The sequence below is a fragment of the Cavia porcellus genome, unplaced genomic scaffold (genome assembly GCF_034190915.1).
Source record: "Cavia porcellus strain 051 isolate PalLab524CR breed Dunkin Hartley unplaced genomic scaffold, mCavPor4.1 scaffold_9, whole genome shotgun sequence".
Lineage (NCBI taxonomy): Eukaryota > Metazoa > Chordata > Mammalia > Rodentia > Caviidae > Cavia > Cavia porcellus.
In genome coordinates, this window is record NW_026947492.1 from 5,650,742 (window position 1) to 5,663,831 (window position 13,090).

At 50.3% G+C, this 13,090-nt stretch overlaps 1 protein-coding gene and 1 long non-coding RNA gene across 18 annotated transcripts in view; one reads left to right on the plus strand and one right to left on the minus strand.

The window, feature by feature from the left end:
- Ncam1 (neural cell adhesion molecule 1) overlaps window positions 1–11,862 on the plus strand; it is a 287,828-nt gene extending 275,966 nt beyond the window's left edge. For 6 of the 10 annotated variants that reach the window (XM_063255767.1, XM_013155502.3, XM_063255765.1 and 3 more), the window contains 4 exons: window positions 4,506–4,713; window positions 5,659–5,775; window positions 6,766–7,581; window positions 8,695–11,862. In XM_063255767.1, the coding sequence (XP_063111837.1) occupies window positions 4,506–4,713; window positions 5,659–5,775; window positions 6,766–7,581; window positions 8,695–8,815 (1,262 nt within the window). In that variant the 3' untranslated portion in view covers window positions 8,816–11,862. The remainder of the gene's footprint in view (window positions 1–4,505; window positions 4,714–5,658; window positions 5,776–6,765; window positions 7,582–8,694) is intronic. The other 4 variants (XM_063255770.1, XM_063255771.1, XM_063255772.1 and 1 more) reach the window with 1 other exon arrangement.
- On the minus strand, window positions 298–8,701 carry LOC134477606 (uncharacterized). Of its 8 annotated transcripts, none has more exons than XR_010049637.1 (5): window positions 8,462–8,701; window positions 7,457–7,716; window positions 5,023–5,262; window positions 3,162–3,942; window positions 298–1,722 (listed from the first exon to the last, which is right to left on the minus strand). It is a non-coding gene; the product is annotated as an uncharacterized LOC134477606 (long non-coding RNA). The 8 variants fall into 8 exon arrangements; XR_010049635.1 differs by having other exon boundaries at window positions 7,457–7,771; XR_010049633.1 differs by having other exon boundaries at window positions 3,162–3,327; window positions 3,815–3,942; window positions 7,457–8,701.
- Window positions 11,863–13,090: the final 1,228 nt, after the last annotated feature.

Consider the following 13,090-nt stretch of genomic DNA (forward strand, 5'->3'; position numbering starts at 1 on the left):
ATTACCTAGCAAGTTTGGAGTTCTAGCCAAACAAGATCCTTGCCCTTCTTCATGAGAAGCAGTATGCATTTCCCAGCCATTCTAAGAGGCGTTATGGGTCATTGCTGCCTTGGAATACTCAGCACCAGAAGGAAGGAAAAACGCCTTTGCAGAATTGAGAAGGTGGTCATTAGCCACTAGGGTATCCTCTGAGCCACCAGATTCATAGCTCTGTAGCAAGATCTTCTGATCACATAAAACCTTCACTCCTAACCGACGCTGTCCAGGTTCTTGTGACACAGAGAAACTCAGAGAAGGTTCTTTTTGACAAACTGTATTTTGTTTGTAATTACACTTAGACACGTCTTGCAAGCCCCTATAGAAGCCATTTCTAGGAAGTAGCAAACAGATCTGTAAGGAATTTGAGTGAGCCAGAATCCTGGTGAGACTTAACCATGCTGAGAATCTTCATGTTCTTAGGAGGCTGAGAGGGAAATTATGTAGCTGGGCCCCACGGCGCAATGACTCCAGCCCATCCAGGTGTCTATAAAGCGTGAGACCCACATTCCATTTTAAGGCATGTGTGAGTGGCAGTTTGGGGGCAAGCCAGTTCCTACTTGAGTGCCAACTTCCCCCCAAGCCAGGAGCCAGAAGACAGACAGCCCCTCCCGCATAATCTCACTGCTCAAGGCAGGTTTGACCTCAGCGAACATGAAGGAACTGCTCCCAAGAAGCCTTCTTTGCATGCAAGGTGCCTGGGTGAGTCAGTTAAGGTAAAAGGGGAGATCGTGGATCGATGGATCCCTGGAGATATTTTTATTTTCCCTTTTATAAAATGTTACATGAGATGTAGGAAATAACCTTTGTGCCAGTAGCTTTCCTGGACTAAATAGTTCTGTAACATCAACCAAGAGGGGTGATATTGACTTGCCTTGAATTCCCGTCCAGCTGAACTGTGCTCGCTCTTTGATTTACAGCTCCTTTCTATAACTGTGGCCACAGGGCTCCCTGTAATGTGAGTAGCATCTCACTTGCTCTAAGAGTCTTGAATCTTAGCAGTGTTGGGTTCCTTTCTTGTAGGAGAGTCTTTGCTTTCTCTCAGTCTATCCAGTACATCAAGCTAATGTTTTGTCAGGTCATCAGGTGAGAGGCCCAGTTCCTCCTTGGTGAGGGATCGGGGTGAGGTCAGCTGTGGTTGCTGTGACAGAGGGAAGGGAAAGCCTAGGAATGGTGGGCTGTACCTAGATTATCTGGGGTACTTGCGCAGATCCCATTTCCTGACACTCACCCCCAGTTAAACAGTGTTTGTTTTTCATGCAAAAATAGAATCACAAGGATCATGATTAAAGAGGGACTCTACTGAGCACTTTAGTCTTCCAGGAAAAAGTCCTCAGTATGCATTGTGGAGACGGGGCTTAAGGAATCCAACCCTGTTCCAGATACTTAGAACATCTGACCTGAGTGATAAGCTCTCGCAGTTGAAGAGAACCCACAGACATCCTCCACCCGAGGTCCTATTGAGTGCAGTGCATCCACAGCGTTACAGCGTCACGGCCAAGGAGTTGCCCTTCCTCTCTTGAACACCTCCAGCAACCAGCAGCTGGCCTGTGCATTGCGTGACCAGCTCCGATAGTTCTTACTTATATAGAGCCGACATCTTCACCCCAGGCCTTCCCCATGATTTCCATTGGCTGACTTGATGCAGAATAAGGCTCCTTGTTCCTCCTCACGGCAGACCTGTAGCTGTGAAAGTAGTGTTACCATCTCCAGGCTAAACATGCGTTCATGCAACAAATAGTCTGTGAGCATTTCCTGAGTCAGGGTCATCCTAGGTACCGAGGGGAGAGAAGAGAGCAAGACCAGCACCTTCTAGGGTATTCTAGAAGAGACAGCCAGAGATAGCAAGCATGTAAATGAACAGAAGATGGCAGAGAGTGGTAAGAAGAATGAACGGCACGTGAGTTGGGGGTGCTTTGCTAGAGAAGAGACCAGGGTAAACCTCTTGGAAAAGGTCACTTAGTGACTGAGGCCTGCAAGAGAGCAAACAGACGCACTTGAAAGTGTTCATCAAGGGGACAGTGTCAGGCCCCGGGGCGAGGTCCTGGTGTAAACAGCAGGCAGAGGACAGGGTGGCCTGTCTGAGTCACAGGGAGCCAGGGTCCTGCCACCATTTACACAAGTCGGAGAGGTGGACAGATTCCACAGAACATGTAGGGTGTAGGCCAGCGAAAGCCTTGGCGTTTTATATCAAATGAAGGAAGAGAACCCTGCACTACCTGTGGTTTAGTGCCACCATGAAGTCTTTTTACCCACCTGCCTCTGCTCGCTGTCATCCTTAGACCTAGTGTGGCCTGCAGCTGAACCTGATGAGCCCGGAGCAAAATCTGTCCCAGCTGCATCAGTGCACAGAGAGACAGACTCCGTGTTTACATGTAAACCTCAGCATGTAGGATTCATGCCACTGAGTCCAAAAATATAGATGCAGCCTACATAGACACCAAACAATACTTCCAGCCTCTGCAGGAAGTAGGCTCTTTATACCTACAAGATACTGAAGTCAAAAGACTACAGTGGCTTCCGGCCCAATGTCACGGGATGGAGAGAAATTTCAAGACCTAATGGCTGCCCATTCCAGGAAACAGCTGTGGACCCTAAAGATGGGGAACGCTTGCATCTTTCTTTTCTTTTTTGGGTGCAATGCAGATGGATGGGAAAATGGACAGGTGTTTATTTTATGCAACCAACCAGAAGTGCCTGTGCATTTTAGGTAGCTTTTGAGAAAATGCCTCCACTCTAGCTGAAGGCTGGTTTCTTTCTGCAAAAGGCCAGAATCAAGGTAGCCAGAGTCCCTCGCCAGTCTCAGGCCTTTCTGGAGGAATTGGTTAGGGTGGAAAGGGCCAGCCAGAAAGCCTGAGGAGGAAAGGCTGGGAGGCAAACCAGGGTCCTGTTTGGAACCCAGAGAGTCGCTTCTAGCTCAGGCCCTATTGCACACAGAAAAAATAGGTTGTGAGAGGTCTTCTCCACTATGCTGGTCACATGGCTGGTACCCTGGATGAAATTTGAAAGAACCAGGGAGTGGCACTGCCACTAGATAAGCCCTAGAGCACCTAAGCAAGGACCCTACAGCACACAGATCAAGCTCCCCCAGAGCACAGAATAGCAGCCTATTTTACACTGCTTACCTGGGGTTTTATGACCTTCCTGACACACGAGTGTCAGCCCACTTGATTCAGCAGAGTGAGCCAAGCCCCATATAGTGTTGGTCCCAGGTCCTGCCTCCAGTCCACAGACCGTTTTCCAAGGCCACTTGAGACAAGGTTTGGTAGTGGTTCTGGACCCATGCGTTGCCTAAGATAAATGAATCAGAAGTGCCATTATTCCATTTGGGGTCCTTGTGTCCCCATGGACACAGGCAAAGCTCTGCATAGATTCTTGCTTACCATAGCATTATGGCTGGTCTCCCAAAGACTGATGGAAACCAGCAAGGGGTCAGTGAGGCCATCCCAAGCAGCTAACAACCGTCATGGCCACACAGAGCTGAGCCTGGATCCTTCTGTGATAGTATTAAGAGCCTAAACTGTGGGGCCCTGTAGGTGATTGACAGGGACACTAGACAGACAGGCCAAGTCTTTCAAATGAACCCAGCCAGAACTGAGGGGTTGGGTGTTGCTGAGAGGTGAGAATGTATTTGTCTGTGTGGGCTTTTGTCCTGCATATGAGTGTGCCTGTTTGTGTGAGTGTGCACTTCTGGGTGTGTCAGCTGGTTTTCCTGAAGTCTGACCAGAGTGTGCTTGGCTCCTATAAGGTGAGTATTCCCAGTCTTCACCTTACCCACCAGGCCTGAAGAGGCTGCCACGTCTCCAAATACACATGGGCTACGTTCATTTTTGGGGGGAGCAGCCAGGGTGGAGGGGTAGTTCATGAGTCTGCATAGTCCAGTATTGGACTCCTTTGGAGCTGTTCCTAAAAAGGGGAGAGGCAGTATTGGGCACCTTCTCAGGCTACAAGTCACAAGGACGCCCTGGGGACCCTATCTGGGACCCCGTCCCTTACTCTTCTCCAAGCCAGTACCTAACTGGAAACCAGTGACCATGCTTACTCGCCCTCTGAAGCCTGGGGAACACACAGCAGTGCCCTCCAGATGTGTCTTCACCCAGTGTCCTCAAGTACTGCCCAGCTGGGCTTAGCCTGCTCCCAGCACTCACAGGCAGGCTCTGAGAGCACGTGGCTCTGGGAGATGCTGGGTTTGAAAGGAGGATGGGGACACTGCTTCCAGAGTCCACACTCGTCCTAACCTGGGGACTCATCCTGTCCCTGACCTGAGATGAGATGAGCTGTGTCTTCCCCTTTGAAAGGGTAGAGAGACCTTGTTGTCTCCACACCAGTGCATAGAAAAGCCCAAGGGAAATTGCACATGAATGCTCTGGCTTTGTGCCCTGGGCTTGACCTTCCCCAAGGGCTGTTGCTTGCAGGGCAGGGACTCAATCTCAATATGCTAACCTTTGGCCATCTCTTTCTCATTTAAGCCAATGGCAGCCCCACATCAGGCCTGAGCACGGGGGCCATCGTGGGCATCCTCATTGTCATCTTTGTCCTACTCCTGGTGGTTGTGGACATCACCTGCTACTTCCTGAACAAGTGTGGCCTGCTTATGTGCATTGCCGTCAACCTGTGTGGAAAAGCTGGGCCTGGAGCCAAGGGCAAGGACATGGAGGAGGGCAAGGCCGCCTTCTCGTGAGTGAGATACGCATGCTACTAAGGTCTGGGCTCCGCCCCTAGCCTAAGAGCCAGCAGCCGTCACCTCTGAGCCATTCACCACCGCCACATGCAGTGACCTTTCCTCCACAGTCACTGTCCTCATTTGGAAACCCTGAGTGGCAAAATCCACTTTAAAAAGCCACCCCCAGGGTAGTCTTGGGTGGCTTGGAGTTAGGGGTGACCTGTTTGAAAAGCAGGCTCCTAGGCACAGCTCCCAATCTAGAAGAGTAGAATCTCACCAACGTGTAAAAATCAAAATAGATCAGAATCGAGGGACACACTCACCGCCTTTCATTCTTTGACTCATTCATTCATGTGTCACTCAACAAATACTTAGCCAGCAGCTCCTAAGGGCAAGGCTTGATTTCCAGGCTGGGGGTAAAACAGGAACCAAAAAGGATAAAGATTCCTGTCCTTGCGGAGATGGTGATGCAGAGATTGTTCTGTCCATCAGCATCTGCAGAGAAATGATGCCGAGCAAAAGACCTTTGAAGACCGTTGCAGGGCGGGGCTGCCCTGAGCAAGCTGAACAGGGATGAGGAGAGAAAACAGGTGGTTTAGCACCCGCACATGCCAGACACACATATGCACCGAGACCTGTGTGCACACTCACAGAGGCGTGCACAGTATTGAGCTCTCTCTGAACCAGCCACTTTGATAACCATTTTACATCCATCATCCCGTGTAATCCTCATAAAAACTGGGCCAGGACTCACTACTACCTGCCTTAAGCAAACTGAAGCAGGGGTGACTCAATTATGCTCAAGGACACAGAGCCACCACGGGTCAGGCTGAGACACAAACGCTCGTCCCTGGCTCTGAATGAGCCTCGGGTGAGACCTCACCACCCCGAGCCAGGGTTGCTTTCTCTGGTGACGGCCCTTCTGCCCTGGGATGTAACCAGCAGAACTCTCTCCACAGGAAAGATGAATCCAAGGAGCCCATCGTGGAAGTTCGAACCGAAGAGGAGCGGACTCCCAACCATGATGGAGGGAAACACACAGAACCCAATGAGACCACGCCGCTCACAGAGCCCGAGTACGTGGGAGGGAGGGCCGGCGACCCCCTCACTGTTCTCCCCGACTTTTCCTGCCCTCTCCTGGACAAGCCAGGATTCCAGAACCGCCTCAGGAACCTGCTTGACGAGGCAATGCCTGACCCCACTCTCTTCAGAGAGAAGGCATTGTTAGTCCTACTCGGGTGTCTGTGAGAGCTCTTATGGGGCTCCTTGCACAAGTGGCAACCCCGGGCCCATTCCCACTTGGGCCTGCTCCAGCCCACCATTATTCTGGAAATGGTTTAAGAGAGGCAAAACCTGACTGAGAGAGGCTAGCTGATTCTTTTTAGGGTGTCTTAGGATTCTAGGCTTCTCTGTTTTCCTCTAAAACCCTACAAGTTGGGAACCTACCTACTTAAACTCCCTGGCCTTCATCTGTTCAAAAGCCTCAGGGGCCCCCACCAGCTGTACTGTTCTTAGGGAAACTCCTGCCTAGCCATGGAAGATCCCATGGCTGAGAAGGGAATAGAAATCCACAGAACTCTGTGGATGAACCCAGTGCTCTCAGGAGCCTCTCGAGCACTCAGCGTCTGCCTGATTCCTGACTTTCCCCATCCCTGCTCTGGAGCTCTGCAGGGTAGCTGGCCTCATTGCTCTGGGGCCCAGGAGTGGGTGGACCCTGGGCCAAAGCTTCCTCTCCTGGAGTGGAGCCCCGGGGCTGGACATCAGAACGTCTCAGACAAACCTGTAGGGACAGGAGCCCTGTGCAGAGAGACGGAGGCACATCAGCAGGGAGGAAGGGCTAGCAGGTCCCTTTGACACCGCCATGTTCTTTGTTGTCTCCTGTGTCCTCTTCTGTCCACTACCTGGGCGTGTGCCTCCTCTCAGCGTCCTCGTTTCTCTGTGGACCTGTGTTCCTGCCTGTGCATGACCCCCATGGCCCCTCTCCTCGGCTTCAGCCCTCTGCTGGCTTCTCTGTCATGTTTCAGCTTTCACTGTCTATTTTCTTCTACTTCCTGTCCTCTCCACAGGCTACCTGCCGACACTACAGCCACTGTCGAGGACATGCTGCCTTCTGTCACCACCGTCACCACTAACTCTGACACTATCACCGAAACCTTTGCCACTGCTCAGAACAGCCCCACCAGTGAGACCACCACCCTGACCTCCAGTATTGCCCCGCCGGCCATGGCCGTGCCGGACTCCAATTCTGTGCCGGCTGGCCAGCCCACCCCTTCGAAGGGTCCCGGGGTCGCTACCACCTCCCAGTCCCCAGCCTCAGCCCCCAAAGTCGCCCCCCTTGTTGACCTGAGCGATACCCCAACTTCAGCCCCTGCTGCCAGCAATTTGTCCTCTAGTGTCCTGGCTAACCAAGGAGCTGTCCTCAGCCCCAGCACCCCAGCTAGTGCAGGGGAGGCCTCCAAGGGCCCTCCAGCCAGCAAATCGACCCCTGTGCCAGCCTCCACCCCAGCAGGGGCAGCCAGTCCACTAGCAGCGGCAGCTGCCCCTGCCACAGAAACGCCCCAGGCCAAGCAGGAGGCTCCCAGCACCAAAGGCCCGGACCCAGAGCCCACCCAGGCCAGCGCTGTGAAGAGCCCGCACGAGGCAGCCACAGCCCCTGCTAGTCCGAAGAGCGAGGCTGCCTCCGTCAGCGCCACAAACCCTTCCCAGGGCGAGGACTTTAAAATGGACGAAGGGAACTTCAAGACCCCAGATATTGACCTTGCAAAGGATGTTTTTGCAGCCTTGGGCTCTCCTGCTCCCGCCGCTGGGGCCAGTGGACAAGCCCCCGAGCTTGCTCCTTCCACTGCAGACAGCTCTGTGTCACCTGCACCAGCAAAGACCGAGTACGGCCTCTCTTTGTCTGCTGTTGTCGGGTTGCGTCCCGTGGTGGTGTGCGTCTGTGCTGTGCCGTGTCCTCCTTGTTAGATGTGTCCTCAGCCTCACCCAGGGCTTCTCTGAGGCGACTGTCAACCACGGGACTGGGAAGAGGCAGAACAGGGGCAGGCAGGAGGGCCCGGGCAGGCGAGCAGCCGCCTGCTCACTAATTAGGCCATGTTAATTGTGTTTCATCCTTATCATCTGAGCGGGGCTTCTGCTTTCCCTGGGGAGCCCCGCAGTCAGGCCACTGACAAGCACTCTCGAGAAGGCGCTAAGGAGGCCAAGGTGCCCTGCTCTGCCACCCTGGGCATAGTTGGTATGTTATCGGGGCCAGGCCAGGTCCCCACTAGCGAGGCGCTGTTGTGCAGGAAGGAGGAGGCAGGCCCTGAGGCCACGCACAGGGAGGATGCGGTATGTGATGCAGCCCACACCAGCTGGGAAACCTGCTCTTCCCCCCACAACCTGGCTTCCGCTGTGGGGCACCAAGTGCCTGTTAGGTCCCTAAGTGCAAGGGAAAGCTCTCAACCTTTGGGTTTCGTAAATGTGACACTGGCATGTCTCAGGCTGGGGTCTGCACCCCTCTCCTGTGTCATTAGGTCTGTCCCTTGCTCCCGAGATCTGTGGAGGCAAAGTCAGACCTGGTTCTTACAGAGGCTTTGTGCCTGCCCTCAGATAAGCTGTCACGCTGCCACTAAAAGCTTTAAACAGACCCTCACCAGTTCCCCTGCATGTCAGCACCAGGAAATGAAAAATGAGCCCTAGCCTTGCCTTCTCTCTTAGTAACATGCCTGCCAGACGCTTGGGGGAAGCCAGCTCCCCCTACCCCACCCAGGCCACCATCCTCACCTCAGGTGGGCTGGAGCAGGCCAGGGTTCATTCTCACTCAGTGCTTCCCAGCCTGAGCTTTGCGTAGAGTCACGTGGATGCTTTTAAAAGTCAAGTGTCCAGGATTTGGAGGATCATGGTGATCCCAACAGGCTTGGCGGTTGGAGATAAGGGTCCCCAGAAGGCCAGAGCAAAAGCGGGGAGGTGTCTGTTGTCTAGGGTCTCAGCAGTGCTGTTTTTGTGACTCTCTGCAGGAAGGGCCCAGTAGAAGCAAAGTCCGAGTCCCAGGAGTCAGAAACGAAGCCAGTGCCAGCCGAAGTCAAGACGGTCCCCAACGATGCCACACAAACGACGGAGAATGAGAGCAAAGCATGATGGGTGACGAGCTGCGAGCAAAGATCAAAAAAAGTGACACAGCAGCTTCGCCAGAGCATCTCCAGTACCACACTCGCGCACACACATACACACACACACACACACCACAGCACACACGCCACCACAGTCGCATTCCTCTAGTGTCTTTTGCCTTTAAAAAAAAAAATTAAACAGATAAACATGGGATCTCCTTTTTGTAGGTTTATAGAAAGGGCTCCTTTGTTGCGCACTCCTTGTGAGACAAAAAGGTTAAACCCACAGCCAAACTAGGACACGCCGTTCCCTGAAACCATTTAAACATCCAACAAAAGGACCCCAAATTAAGAATCTAGGAAGCTCAGAAAAAAAAAAAATTCTAGGTTCAGTGAGACCGCACGTGGTGTTACCCAATTGGCACAGACCAGTTTCGGAGAAATACTTTCAGGCATTAAGACTAACCGAGTGAACAAAGTCCACAGTTTATTTTTATACTTTCAGTCAAGTTCAAACTCTGTAAAACCTCATAAGTAAGTTATAATTTCTGTTCACTTTGTATTTGTTCAGTATGCAAAGTGTGTCGCCCTTTCTAGCTGAGTTCAGTTCCCACATAGACCCTTGTTTTGTAGGGAGAATGCCAAATTGCAGCTTCTGGGGGTAGATCTCAATTTGCAGTATTCAGGCTTCGTTTGCTTTCTTTCTTTTTCATTGTATTGTTTTTACTTTGGTTTTTCTTTCTTTCTGCCAACTTTGTTTTCCAGTGTTTACAAGTTGACAAATGTTTGACTTTGCTTGTGTTTAAATGTCTGTGTAAAATAGTTGCCTTTTTTTTTTTTTTTTTTTTTTTGTTAAGTAACAGATACCGCCTAGAGGTTGGTGGGATCATCACAGGCTAGCTTTAGCACAGGGCACCGCGATGCAAGACTGTTGTTTACAGTGGCTCTTCCCCCCATCCCATTCTGAGCTGTAGCTTTTTGCCTGTGTCTGACTCAGGTGAAAATCCGTCTCGTTCTGGAATGGTTTGGCCTTTTGGGTTTGGATTCTTTTAAGTTTCTTTGGGGGTTAGAACACTTTCCGATGAGCCGCCACCTGCCTGTGTCTGTGACAAAGGACCCGCCTTCCAGGCACCCGCACCCTTCCTTCTGAAGGACTCCTTAGGCTTTGTTGAATGAAGCAGAGACGATTGTATAGTTGGGGCTGGTCTTGGTGAACACACATTTTTACCCCAAACATCCCCTTTTTGTAGAAAGCCAAATAAAATCTATACAGACCATTTCCTTTTGAGCCCGGAATCTAGATTTGAGCGGAAGAGCATGTGTGCTTCAGGGAATTAGTGTCTTTTTTTGGAAATCTGTTGAAGTAAAGTAACATCAGCCTTCTGTTCACTTAGGCAGCATTTGTAGAAACAAAGAAAAAAAAAACTACTGTCTGGAGTCATAACACAACTTTCCTGGATTGGAAACCAAGTGGGGGCGGGGGGGAAATACAGAAACTTTAAGGGGGATGGGAGGGGGGAGAAGGGAAAAGCCAGCCCTTTGTATAGAAATTTTGCTTTTTGTTTCTCATTCTACTTTAGAACTGCAAGCTTGTGCACTGTGGATGCGTGAATATTTTAGTGTGAAACGTGTTTTTGTCATAGTATTGAAATAAAACTTCAACATAGTTTGGTTGTGGAAGGTGTAGCAGATAGTTCAGACAAATATTCAGGAAACAAAATAACTCTTATAAGGAATCGAAGCCTTTAAACCAAGACAATGAACTATAAGTGATGATGATGATGACGAAGAAGAGGATGCTAAGTCAGCTGAAACTGATCCTCTGGCATGAGTTCCTTTCCTAAGGTGCAAAGCAGCAAGAGTTTAGGGGGGCCAAACTGCCTCTGCGTTCACTCTGGGCCGCACACCCCCGTTCTGACACTTCTGCAGGCCAACCGGTGGCAATGCTAGATTATCATTTCAAACTGTGAAAAATAATGGTCTTGTCATTTGCTAAATGTGGGGTTATTTTGCATTTTCTCAGCTCCTGGGGATGGAAATGGAGGATCCCAGAATATGCAGTCCTGGCCCCTTTGAGTTTAGGGCCTACAGAGATCTCTAGTTCAAAGGCACAGGCCCTTGGGAAAAAGTATCACAGGAAGACAGCTCTTTGAGCACAAGCAGAATTGGAAAGTGGGCACCTAAGACAGAGAGGGCCCGGTGGTGGGTGGACGCTTCTGGTCACAGGCTGTTCAGTGGAATCAGTGTCTCTCGTCTTATGACCATAGTGGTTTGACCAATGAGGCCAACACCATCCTGGAGACCACAAGTGGTTGTGATTGACCCTGACACGTAGGTGTAATCAGTCCTCACACAGCCTAGCCAGTGCGGCTGACTCCCCACCGCAGCCCAGAGCTCTGACCCTGCCGTGCTGGTCCCTAGACTGCCTACACTTCAGTCTGCCTCTTTTACATTAGACATTCATTTGTCTCAGTGTGCATGAGTTTTCCTTTATTTTATCTTATTTTATTTTTTAAAGATCAAGCCTTCCTGTAAACTCAAAGAGTCACTTTATTTTTAAGATTTCTTATCTTTTATGTTAAGAGATAAAAGCATATGATTTTCCTTTTAAATTCTCCCAAGGAGGCATCCACTCCGTCGGTTTCCGTGTCGATGTGTCTATATGTGTATGTGCCATACATATGTATTCACAGAAAGATTGTCATGCTCAAGTTCTGCGGGAAGGCACTCGGGTGCCGTGAGCATGGTCTCCCACTCCTGAAGGGCCTGGTGTATAGAGTGCAGCTTTGAAGCGGAACCCTGTTTTCACACTTTTCTGTGGACCCTCCCATGTCCCAGCTTTCACCCTAGGCTGTCTGTCTGGATGGTGGCTTCAGACCTCCATTAACATCCCTACCCAACACGCTGTACTTTGGGGGCCTTCTCTCTTGTTATAAAACTTTTTACCAAGTGAAACATCAACACCACCCTTGTTTCCATTCTCACTGGTGTAAATACTGAGTACTAACTGAGAATTTTGACTTTGCATTCTGTCAGAATACTTGTGTTCAATAAAAACTGAAAGAAAAAAAGCAATTATGGTCAAACTGGGATTTCTTTCAATTCAGTGTCCATTATGTGAGTCAAATCGTGAGTGTTCTTGTGTTATTTTTTGTGTATATTTTGTTTTTTGCTTTTTAAGCTGTGGTCAGCTAGCTCTGAAGTTCTTATTGCCCCAAGAGTGGTTTCTGTTTCTGGAAAGGTTAATGGAGGAGTCCTAGATTAGAAGGTCCAGACAATGGATCTGTAAAAGTTTCACTCAAATCATGGTTGTGCCTTCCTAATTGACCTTGGAAGTGTTACTTACCTCTCCAAAAGTCAGATTCCCCTTATTACAGACAGGAAGTAGCTAGAGAACATAGTCAAGTAATAGTTGGTGAACTAGACAGTTACATGAAGGAATAGTGTAGTGGGGTTTTTTTGGCTAAAAGTACATATCAATAATTGTTGAATAATCTGTGGAACCAGGAGTTTCTAGAGGAGCACTGACTGCAGAACCAAAACTGGGCGGGCCACCTAAGGTTCTAAAACGCCAAATACAAGCAAGTGACTACATTTGCACGAATCTGAGAGTGCCACCTGCTTTATTTTGTGTCTTGGGTGCCTAACTTGCCTGTTCTAACAGCACAGCCATACGCATCTGTGTGGTCTCCTTTGACTCACATATCTAGCCTCAGGGTGTGGAGGGATCGAGAAACATCACTTACGGAGACTTGCATAGCACGCAGAACGATGACCCTCTCTATTGACCCACAAGGGCTACTTCCCAAGCCTCACTCCTCCAGACTAGTCACCGTGCAGATTCATTCAGAAATATTGAGCAACTATCTCTAAGATGCCCTGCAGTTGAGATACAACAGTTGAGAAAATGCCTCTTGAATGGAAGCTACATTCAAGTGTGGGATCGAGGCGAACCACGAGCTCACGAAACAGATCCGGCGCCCACTAGGCTATTCACAGATACCTCTGCTCTCCTTTTGCCCTTCCAGGCACACGGTAGGACTGCACTTCTCAGCTCTCATACTCCTCGGTGGACTATAAACAGAAGGAGCTTGTGTTGCTTCTAGGAAGAGCCTTTGTATGACCCTCTTCCCCCAGCAAAGTAATCAGCAGTGCTCCAGATGCCATTGCCTAGGCCCAGAGTGAGGGACGTGAAGAGGGCCAGACTGGACGTGGGGACTGCATGAAGGGTAAACCCCATGCTAAGCCAGTAGATGTGTAGCAGCAGCCTTCCCAAAGGCACGTGGCAGCAGGCACGTGTGTG